Below are 12,100 nucleotides of genomic sequence, written 5' to 3' on the forward strand. Positions count from 1 at the left end.
AAGTGAACTTTCGTCTTTTCCGTCAGGAAACAACTTGGTTAGGTTTAGGAAAAGATTTGGGTTTGGGCAACACATTCTCACTTCAACTCATCAAATACCGCCGACTGGTCAGTGCACCTCTGCATCAGAGACCGATGCACGGGGTACCCCTCTTATGTTACTTTTGGACGAGGGGACGGCGTGTCAATATACGCTTGTTACATGTATAGTCTCCTTTCAAAATAAACTTCCGTTTTCACAGGACGTTAGGTTTAGGCAACACAACCACTTAGTTAGACAACTGTTCGTGTCCCATGCATTAAGTTTCACTTTACAATCAGCTGTTTGTTTGTGTCCCGTGTTCACATCAAGTCATATTTTCAAAGTACACAAATAGTAATTTTAAGCCCAACCATGTTGTTTTTCCCTTAACCTAACTAAGTGGTTTTATTGCCTGAACCTAAGCTCAGGCATAAAATAAATATGAATGTTACTGAAGTACTGAAGTTACAAGACAAATAAAATCAACGATGACTTCTGGTTACATAAGAGACACCAACAGCGGTCTCCTGGATGGAAGTCTGGTATTTTTGGACTCACTCATCCATCCTGACTTCCCTACGCAAAGTTTACCGCTCTTTATAATTCCTGGTTCACGATTACCTGGATTACATACAAATTGATTTCATGTGATATATACATATTACAGATCATTACTTTTACTGAAGAGCGACACTAGCAGCTCTGTGAGTCTGTACTTAGGCAGGGCAGTGCTTTGGTCTATATGCTAACATCAGAATGCTAACATGCTCACAAAGACTAATGCTAAAACACTGATGTTTAGCAGGTAGGCTACAATGTGTACCATGGTCATTGTAGTTTAGCATATTTGCAGAGGCTGTAAGAAGGAGAAGCACTTCATTAGTCCTTCATTGGGGACACAGAATTTTTAGTTCCTGTTGTTATTCATTCAGTGTATCTTCATACAACGGTTTGTATGATATTTTACGAAAAGTACGGAACAAATAAGTCAATGTTGACTTCTGGTTCCACACAAGCGGTCTCTTCGGTGGCAGTGTGGTGAGACCCCGTCCTCCTCCCTATGCTGATTTTGTTGCTTCATATACTTCCTGGCTCACCATTACGTGGATTACATACAAATTGATTAAGTGGGTTATATACGAATTACAGTGCATTACTTATTGTAGGTATACGAACAGTATATGAGACCAGCCTGATTCATATTACACACACACACACACACACACAGACACACACACATATAGACATGTATTAGTGGAGAGATGTCAGAGCAAAGGGGCTGCCACATAGTTGGTGCTACAAGCAGTTGGGGGTTCGGTGTCTTGCTCAAGGGCATCTCTCCAACTACCAGTCCACACTCCGTCCCGTGGTCTGTGTGGGACTTTCTTTGCAGTTATTTGGTCATAAACCAAAGTATTATTGGACAAATTAGAATTTAACCTGCCGGCGGCTCTGGATGAAAAGTGAAAAGTCAGAGTGTGTGTGTGTGTGTGTGTGTGTGTGTGTGTGTGTGTTCGCGTGTGTGTGTGTGTGTGTGTGTGTTCAGTGTGCACGTGTGTGTGCAGGTGTGTGTTTGTGTGTTTGGGTGACATCACAGCAGTGGTGACATCATCAGTGCATGGTGACATCACCAGATGGAACACTGTGACGGATTAAAGGAGTGGTGACATCAGTTGTGACATCATAAAGGAGCGGTAACATCATAAAGGAGTGACATTCAGGAGAGAGTCCCAGAATCACACAACTGTAGTTGAATCTGAAGACTCGATCAGACGAAACACATCGACTGAGAGAAGCAGTTGTCTCAAGAGAAAGAGGTATGAATTTGATGAATGCATTGCTTTAGATTAAACCTCCCAACAGTATATGAAGCAGTTCAAATTAGCCTCAACATTTAAATGCAGCTTACATGTTAGTTAATAATAATTAGGGCTGCAACTAACGATTATTTTCACTCATCAGACTATCTACTGAGAGAAGCAGTGAATTTCTCTCCAAAAACCACAAAGCATCGACAAGAATTGACCGTAAATCAGCATTATGGTATCATCAAGAACTTCCCAGCCAGAAGCCATCATGCCCGAGTTCAACGTCCGTCGCGTTGTTTCCAAGCTGCTCAATTCCTTCTTTAAGGGGATGACGGCTGATCAGTGGGGATTTTTGAAATCCGGCAGCCCCGACGACGCCACTATGACCATGATGGGAGAGTTGCTGTTGGACATGACAGCGGCCTTGACAAAAGCTTTCCTGAAATCTCTCGGGAGCAGGACCCTGGCATCTGAGGACGACGTCCAAATCAATCTGGGAAACACAATCTCTCAGGGTTTTGCCGAAGCTCTGGGCGTCGACGTCTCGGTTCAGTGTCCGAGCTCCAAAAGCTTGACGACATTGATCTCTGAAGAGGTTTCAGAGAGCGTCCGAAGTGCCCTCTCCAGCCCCGAGGGCATAGTTCAGCGCCTCACTCCTCCCAGCAGACTCAACAACATGATTCTGCACGCCTGCAAAATGTGCCAGACGTTCATCGGCAAGATGAAGTCGGTGTTCTCGCCTCGACCGCGCAAGCAGAGGACCATCTGCGAGGAATCAGATGTGGAACCGGAACCCTCAGACGCCGAAGACCGCCATGCGGCGACGCCTTCATCGGATGTCGTGATTGCGATGAAAGACATCACGTATGTCACAATCATCATCAAGAAGCAGTTGAACGACATCACCGAACCTCTCTTGGTTGACGTGCCGGACTCCGAGTACATGCTGCTGCAGTCTCAAAACTCTCGGGAGATTGAAGACGTCGCGGAAGAAATCGCTCGGAGTATCGCCGAAGATGCTGTAAGACAGACTCCGTCGGCGCAGAAGAGCAAACGCTCCAAGAAAAGCATCGGAAGCAAAATTAAGAAGCTTTTGGCAAAGTGCTTTGCCAAAACGTGCATCCATCGCATCGTGGCACAGATGACAAAAAGATTCCACCGGGGCTCCAAAGTTCACAGCCGAGAGTCGGCAAAGTCTCTCACGAAGAAGATTAACGATCTGATGAAACAACCAGAAAACCGCGATCTTCTGGGACTCGGCACTCCGCTCCTAAACATTCCCCCCGGTCGAGTCTTGGAGTTCACAAAGGTCTTAAGTGATCTCCTCTACACACACATCACACATGGGCCAGAGATCATCCCCGAGCCGGTGATACGTGCCAACATGCGCGCCGACTTGCAGCGGAAGGTGCTCGGTTTCCTGTGTCTGGCCAGATGGTGGCAGATCTTTCAGTCCGACGACCTCGTCGACAATATGAGACACGCCATACTGGGCACTAAGCCCAGGGCCAAGAAACCTTTGGCAATCGCTGCACCGCCTGCCCCGGTATCCGTGACGAAGAGTCGTGATGACTCTGCACGGCGAGCGCGGAACGAACAAAAAAAAAACTGCGTCGAGGTGATCTTGGAGAGGCTGGTCACGCGGATCTTCAAGAAGGCAAAAGTGACCTGGACCCTTTCAAACGTCCAGGACATCATCCAGCGCCTTTTTGAACAAACGTGGGCCGAAGTCGAGGGTCTCGATTTTGATTCCAGCCCAGAAACAATGGAAAACCTCGAAAAGGCCATTTACCGGGACCTGATTAAGACGTGGGGCAATGCGATGTGGGTGCTGGTGTCCTTGAAAGGGGGTCAACCGGCAGTCGGAGAGCGTATCGCCTCCGCCGTCAAAGGTCACCTGATGGCACCACCGAGACAGAGGTCCTGCATGTGCAGGTGCTTCTCTTCTATGCTCACTGCCATGACGAGGTGGTAAATTGGTTTATGGGTTTTCTCCGGGAGCTCCGGTTTATCCCACATATAGTGAATAATTGGACTTATTCTATAGATAAAAAATTTCATTCATCTTGAAGGAAAAATTGACTTTTTCCTTCTGAATGAATGCGAGGGCTTGAGCTCTCAGTACCACCTCCGTAGTCAGTGTTGTCTACTGTTGTGTTACGCACGGGTTTGATCTGGGTGATCCAGTTCTCCCACAATCAGTGCATAATAATGAACATCTAATTAAATACAATAAATAATAATATAAATAAATAATATTCATTCATTTCTGCTCATGTCTCGCATCATTTGCTGTAAATATTCAACTCAGACTGAAGTTCTGCTGATTCAGTGAACTTTTATAAAGTGCAAAAATAAAGTACAAAGAAAAGTGTGTTTTGCACACTCTTCCATCATATACACTAATCTTAATTATTGCTAATTTTAATGAGTTTACCTGCCTGACTGTAAACATGTAGAGAATTATTGTAAAGGAGAATCAGGTTTCTTGTCTGTATTAGCTCACACAGTCTGGAAATAGCTATTAATATTTAAAACCACGTCTATTCCTGACCGATCAGAACTGTTGTAATTAAAGATCATTAAACCTTATTTATTATGTTTATATATTTATTTACTGACACCTTCACTGTAAGGTGTATCAAGACATATCACAATGATGGTGTATTGTTTTACTAGAAACATAAATGCACTCTTATTCAATGACAATAAATGAGGTTATTTTAAGGGGACGTGTGTTTTTAAGTGTAAAGATAACTCATACATTTGTTTGTTCAATAAGCCTATAAATGTGGGGGACACCACAGCTGTCCACATTCTGCAGACAGGTTCAGGTGAGTTTACCAGGTCAAAAAGTGACTGTGAGAGAGCTGGAAAGCATCTCCATCACTCAAGGTGGAGGGAGCACACACAGTGACGGTGTAAAGATGGACAAAACCATCGAATACAGGAAGTGATTATGTTGATGTTGTGCTTTTATTATGTTGTGCTTTTATTTTATAATGCAGTTAGGGCCCAAACGAGACCTTAGTGCGTGTGCAGATGTGTGTATGTGTGTGTAGTGTGCACGTGTGTGTGAGTAGTGCGCACGTGTGTGTGAGTAGTACGCACGTGTGTGTGTGTGTGTGTGTGTGTGTGTGTGCACGTTTCTGTGTAGTGTGCATGTGTGTGTGTACATGTTTGTGTGTGTGTTCACGTGTGTGTGTGTGTGTGTAACAGACAGTACAACCTCACTCTGATTCACCGTTGCATATGAGCTTGTCTGCAGTTGGAAAATGCATACGTCTGAGTGTGGGATTCCATGCCTGAGCATGTACAGTACATACAGATACCCCCCCCACGACATACACACAGTGTGTGTTTGCGGTGTGCAGAGGTATGCGACTGGCTGCTGGCGGAGTGTCGGTGGGTCTGAGACTTCACAGGGATTCCAGTGAAAGGTTTTAATTAGCTGCTGACTCGGGTCTTGGCAGCCGGTGTGGAGATGCTTATTGAGGACCATAAATCTGCAGCAACGAGGACGGGGCCACACCCCGGGGCCCTGCAGACACCCGGTCGTCCCAGCCGTCCACACCTCCCTACACCGCAGACCCCCAGTGCCAGCTCTGACAGGGACATGCTGCACTTTCTCCAGCTTGCACACACACTCGCATACTGCACATACTCGTGCACATATTCGTTTGCACAGGGGACACATTAGAAGACTTGTTGCAAGCTGATTTTGAAATGGCATTGCATCACACTAATTCGCTCACAGCCGTCCTCTCTGTCACATATTAACTGACTGATTGATTTATCACTCACTCACTCACAGTTAGCCTCTCTGTCCTCTGGTGGATCTTATCGGGCATGGCAGTGTCAAGGTAAAGCACTGAACCAGGATCAGTCCATCAGTAACGCACCGTACTGCAATTGTAACATGAGCTCAGCTTTCACTTTCACTTTCATTGCGCCACAGGGTTTTGCTTGCACCCTCTGACTCGTGCGGGTCGGGTGGGTTGCAGACATCGCCGCAGACCCCTGGCGCCTTTTACCTGGGTCGAGCCCACCCTGGGGGCATGACACCGTTAGGGTGCACTAAGGACAGTCCGCCCAGGAAGCACCTTCGCCCCGAGCCTTTCCAAGCCGACCTAGAGCCGGTCGCGGCGCACCGCCTCGTATGCGGGGCTCCCCAGCCTGCCGTGTGTCACTCACACCCTCCAGCTGGCTGTTAACGAGGGTCTTTTGGCAAAGAGAAGTACTCCTATCGGTACTCGTATCGGTACTCGGTATCGGCGAGTACCCAAATGTAAAAAAAAAGTGGTATCGGTGCATCCCTAATAATATTAATAATTATGTACTCTTCAGTGTCCAATCCAACAAACACAAGGCTTTCATCCAGGAGACCGCTGTCCGTGTCCCATGTGTCAAGTTTCACTTTCACGTTACAATCAGCTGTTCGTTCGTGTCCCGTGTTCACAACATTCAGTTTCATTTTCACTGTACAAACGTAGTAGTTTCAAGCCCAACCATGTAGTTCTTTCCTAAACCTAACCAAAAAGTGGCGTTGTGTTGCGTGACAAAGAGTCAGTATACGATGAGTTGGGATGAGAACGTGTTGGTGTTTCCTATAAATGTGGCAATTGTGACTCTATAGCTTTGCACATCACCACCTCCATCGTAGACATTTGTGGAAAGGATGACTAAAGCAAAACAATGTATATCTGGGCAAGCTGCACGAGCCTCGTACTACATTCCCATGCAACTAAACTGCATTCTCAAATAAGTTTCGAAGGAAACATATTTTCTCCCAGTTTATGTTCGCAGTTTTAAACACGTGGTTAACGTTAATAAATATATATATATATTTTTTTTTTTAAAACACACAACAAAACTACTTTGTTAGGTTTAGTAAAAAAACATCATGGTTTGGCTTAAAATGTTTGTTACGTTATTAAGCTGCAGATGCAAATTAAAATAAGTGAACGTTGACTTTTAGTTTCACAGGGGACATGAACAGAAAGTTGAAAGTCTGGCGTTTGTTGAGCCATCCACCCCGACCTCCTCCCTATGAGGACTTCCACGGACTATCATAACAAAAGTATTTGTAACACGTAAAAAAAATACAAGAAATATGTTTCCCTTAAAAAGTTAGTCATGATGCAGTTTCGTTGTATGGGAACATAAGTTTTAGGAGACAGGGCAGGACTGGAATAGCCATTATAGCTAACTGCATAGGGATCTATATTTATTTGCCTCTCAGGTCTTCTTTTAAGCCCCCCCACCCCCTCTCCCTCGAGCCAGTTTTACTTCCTGTTTTTTGGTTAACGTTCTTTCTCAAACAGAGAATGGGGGTGTGGTTAATAGTCAGAAGTAATTCATTACCATGGCAACCAGACTGCATCGTTTTTCAACCCAGTTTAGAATAAACCATTTTAGATGAATTTAAGTTCATCAGACCACAAATGAGATAAAAATTAGCGCAACATGCTGACTCTCTCTCTCTCTCTCTCTCTCTCTCACTCTTCTCTACCGTCTCCTCCTGGCGAGGCGGCCGCCTGCCTGCTGCTGGGCTGAACCGAGGAGTCGTACCGCCACACGCCGGCCACAGAGCACCGGAGGACGGATAGACATGTTACGGAGGTGCACCGTCCACCAGCACCGACACCGCACCGGGCTGCACTGGGATTCATTTATTTCTCTAACGGGACTTTTCTCTGCTTTTCTCTTGGGCTGAAAGTTGTGCTCCCCGTCGCTCGGACCTGTTAGAGGCCCGCAAACCTCCGGTATCGTCTGCTTTCCGTTAATTTATCTCCAGCAGGAGGAGACGGTAAAGAAGAGAGCGAGTGAGAGAGACAGGGACAGTCAGTGCATTGTTTCGTATAATCCACCACGTTGACTGCACCCGTTCACGTCACACACAAATGCCATGGTGGAAATAAACACACGAAACTAAGATGGAGAAAACTGAAAAAGAAATGAAAGCCCTCAGTTAGCTAATACAAGTTGGGCTAGCTAACTAACTAGAAACTAGAAAGACAAACTGACGGACAGATAAACAGACTTATCGGTTTGCTGCTCAAGCCCCAGACACACCAGGAACGTCAGGAGCGCGTGGTGGCTGCGTGATTCACGCGTTGGGCGTCACACCAGCTGCATTTCAGCTGCGTATCTGCTGTTGTAGCTGCTGCTGTCAGCCCTTTCTTTCTACATAGAGTTTGCCTTTTAATGGTTAAAAAACGTGTGGTAATTTGTAAATAATAACGTTCCTGGTGTGTCCGGGGCTTCAGACTCAAACGAGCATGAGCATATTAGCAACAACCTTCTCTTTTCTTTTTTTTTTACTCTGAGCACAAAATGAAGTTATTTGTCAAAAATGTTTCGGTAAATAATGTGGCAAATCAACTTAGTCAGGAAATGACTCATGCATATGAAATATCATAGAAATGGCAAAATACACTGGACGGGGGCTTTAAGTGAGACCTATGTGACACTCTGACAATATTTAGCCAGATACTGCTTCACATTCTCAATAAGTGAATTACACAATAGCTATAGAGAATCAGATTTAATTGTTGTGTCTGGCCTTGGTGGGCAGAGGACGTGACATATTGTTTCCGTGTGTGTTACTGCCATTGTGTCTTACTCTATATGTTAATATTTGTTCATGTATAAGACAGATGGTTTTGCAGGCCTCAGCAGGGATCATACAGTACCAACAGTAGCAGACAGATTACATGCCCAGTGCTGTGGTGAAATGACTTTACTGTAATGGTTGATGATGCTTTATGGTCAGGGCTGGCGCAGGCAGCCGTGTGCCACTAAATGTTTTTTCTTTTCCCATGGAAGCAGAATGGCGATGAAAATTTCACTGTGCATTATTCTGACAGCGTTTCAGGTGGATTTCCTCCTCCTGAACAGACGACGAAGCTTCATCTGGCAGACTGAGGCTCAGAGCCATTAGCATACTTATGAACTTTCACACTGTCTTAATTCTCAAATTAAACACCTGCCTCGTTCTGCCGCTGAGGTGTTTCTGTGCACCCCCCCCACCCCCCCACCCTCTGAGTGTTTCAGAACTTTCTTCCCCCCTCACTCTCTCCTCTCAGGTTTTTAACTTCTCTTTGTCCACCTTAACAGTACAGCAAAAACAATATATTTACCACATTTTCTTTCCTTTTTAGTTTTATATGGATTTTTATAGTACATTAGGTGAACACATATTGTGCTTATTTTCCTATTGATCAACCTATAAATCCATTTTCAATGATTTGATCATGTTGTTTTCTAAAAATTCCAGTCCCAGGTAATGGTAATGTTGTATCTTCCTAAAGCCCAGCATGATCTCCAAAGTTCTAAAACAGATGGTAGATATTTAAGAAGGTGATCCAGTCATTTTAGGGGAGATCAAATTTACATATTTTTTCTATTGAACTGAATAAATTGAAATATGAAGAATCGTCATCAATTATATCATAGTGGAAACCCCCCCAGAGGAGGGGGTTTGGGCATCTATGAAGGGAGGATAAGAGTTGAATTCATACAAATGAATTGTATGTATTGGTGTGTGGTGATATATGCAACTGTGTATGTTGGGTGGAAAGACTCATACTGTAAGTTGCGGAAAACAAATATATATATATATATATATTCTTTTGAGAATAAACAATGACAGTTAGTTATAGCTAAAGCCATTTTTCTGCCAGACCTCAAGATAAGGTAATAAAACAGGCCCATACTGTGGGTTTTACTTATTTATTTACTTTTTTCTTTTCCTTTTTTAACTCAACCAGACCAATCTTTTTTTTCTCTCTTTTTTTTTTTTACTTTCCATTTCTTTTCTTTTTTGAAGGGTCTCATATATTTCCGTCTCTGCCGGTAAACTGCCCCATACCCTGAGACAAACTAAATACCTCACTGTGGCACAAACAATGAAATTCAAATATTCAATCAGTAATGATATAAAACAGAGCAAAGGGATGCAAATGTTAAGAATTTAGGGTTTTTGGCATTTAATGATGGGTATTCATCAAAATTGACCTTGATTAATCTATCAAGTAATTCATAATTTTTTGCTTCAGCTCTAATTTTATAAAAACATCTTCTCAAGCTCACAAAATAATTTTCTGAATATCAAAAGAAACAAAATCAAAAGAAAAACAAAATCACAGCGTATCTTCTCAGACTTCCAATATAATAGTTGGGCAACTTTTTAATATCTGTTTCTGACTTTGCTGCGTGATTTTGATGAATAAGAAAAGCTGATTGGCACATTTTTATAACATTTCATCGATAGCACAAAAGTCGCCTCATGCTTTTTATGCTGGTTCAATTTCATTGTACATAGACTGTCAAGAATGTCACACTTCCTTCAGTTCACTTGTCACAGATGTCAAATTCTCTCCAGCGCTACCTCAAACATTTATACCTGCTGTGTTCCCCATCCTATATCTCCATGGTGACTGCTGTATTGAAAAATAAAATATGACCACCATTGGCTGACACTTAAAAACAAGAACAATTTGCCCCGTACTAATAATCTGTCAAAAGACAACTTTCACTTTTCTGCTGGATGTATTTTTACATGTTCAGTCAGTCCATTGATTTCAGTCGACCCTGTTACTTTACCTCACTCTCTTTTTTTCTCAACCAAACCTGAACGCATCATCTATCCCTCTGCCATATAGAGTCCACTCTTTTTAATCATTCGCTATGCTAATGATTGCATGTCTTTCTTTCTCTCCATGGTGTAAAAATCATTCAAATCAGTCTATTAGATCCCTGCTAATTAAAGAAAAGGTCACAGAGAGCAGCAGAGATGCCACAGAGAGAAACACTGAACCTTCATGCCACGAGATAACTCTGACAAGCATTACTGTAGGCCTACTCAGTGCTGCTACATATACTGAATGTTTTTATGGGTGTCCCAATCCAGCCTGTGACCTTTGCTGTATAGCCTACTTTATATGGCACTCAGCAGAGAGATGCAGTGTCCCAAGATAGTCTAAATGCTGTAGCTAAGCTTTTCAGCCATGTTTGCAGCAAGTGGCAGTGTTGGTCCATCCACCACTTTGTTTCAGACTTAAAGGTCCCATATCATGCTAATTTTCAGGCTCATACTTGTATTTTGTGTTTCTACTAGAACATGTTTACATGCTGTAATATTCAAAAAACATAATTTTCATCGTACTGTCTGCCTGAATATACCTGTATTTACCCTCTGTCTGAAACGCTCTGTTTTAGTGCATTTCAATGGAATTGCAACGGAATTGCGTTGCTAGGCAACGGCTTGGTCCATGTTTACTTCCTGTCCGCTGATGTTATTTACATACACTGCAACAGGAAATAAACTGGGACACATTTAGTATGTTTATGTTTAAAACCGTGTAATGGTCTAAATACTGTAGATTTGTGACATCACAAATGGACAGAAATCCTAATGGCTTGTTTCAGACGCACAATTTCTGAATACGGGCTGTGTGTATTTCTCTATATATTGAGCGTTTTGATAGTTTAACAGTATTTATATAGCACTTAAACCCACTTTGAAATATAAAAGACCTGAAAATCTCACTTTTTACAATATGGGATCTTTGAATATCTCTACAAACATTGGATGGATTGCCATAACGTTTTATACGGGCATTCATGTTTCCCAGACAATGTACCATAAGGACGTTCGTGATCCCCTTGACTTTACCTTTAGGGCCATCATGGGGTTGATATCTGTGGTTTTAACTGAAATGTCTCAACACCAATTTTATGGATTGTCAGGAAATTAAGTACATGTCATGTCAACACGAAATGTAGTAACTTTGGTTATCATCTGACTTTTCATCCATCGGATCAAAATGTTGATTTGTGACCAAATACCTGCAAAACTTCCATTCACATAACTCAGCTGTACTTTGTGTTTCGTTGTAATTAGTAAATGTTAGCATGCTAAACTAATATGGTGAACATGGTCAACTTAAATAAATAAATCATACTTGATAAACATCAGCATGTTAGCATTATCATTGTGAGCATGTTAGTGGGCTGATGTTAGCATTTACCTCAAAGCACTAGCAGCTTGTATTTTTAAAATGGGCGTAGGTCATCTAAAAACGTCTTATTCAGCATTCGCTTGTATTTAGCTCCACCCTCTCGTGTCACTTCTGGCTGCAAAAAAACATGATGGTGCCGACCAAGATGGTGACAGCCAAAATGCCAAACCTTTCAAACCGCAGTCCACGTCACGATGACTACGTCAACTTCTTATATACATTCTATGATTTTTATCTTGAATGACA

The 12,100-nt window shown here is 42.9% G+C and overlaps 1 protein-coding gene across 1 annotated transcript; it reads left to right on the plus strand.

Moving 5' to 3' along the window:
* Positions 1-1,696: 1,696 nt before the first annotated feature.
* On the plus strand, positions 1,697-3,890 carry LOC141783041 (uncharacterized). The gene is made up of 2 exons (XM_074659963.1): positions 1,697-1,838; positions 1,984-3,890. The coding sequence occupies exon 2, from the start codon at positions 2,062-2,064 to the stop codon at positions 3,802-3,804; it is 1,743 nt and encodes a 580-aa protein (XP_074516064.1). The 5' UTR covers positions 1,697-1,838; positions 1,984-2,061; the 3' UTR covers positions 3,805-3,890.
* The last annotated feature ends 8,210 nt before the right edge of the window (positions 3,891-12,100 follow it).

Source organism: Sebastes fasciatus, chromosome 15, assembly GCF_043250625.1.
Source record: "Sebastes fasciatus isolate fSebFas1 chromosome 15, fSebFas1.pri, whole genome shotgun sequence".
Lineage (NCBI taxonomy): Eukaryota > Metazoa > Chordata > Actinopteri > Perciformes > Sebastidae > Sebastes > Sebastes fasciatus.

What these genes read in the sequence shown, in the direction of transcription:
- LOC141783041 (XM_074659963.1), top strand. Translation starts at nt 2,062, where the DNA reads ATGGTATCATCAAGAACTTCCCAGCCAGAAGCCATCATGCCCGAGTTC.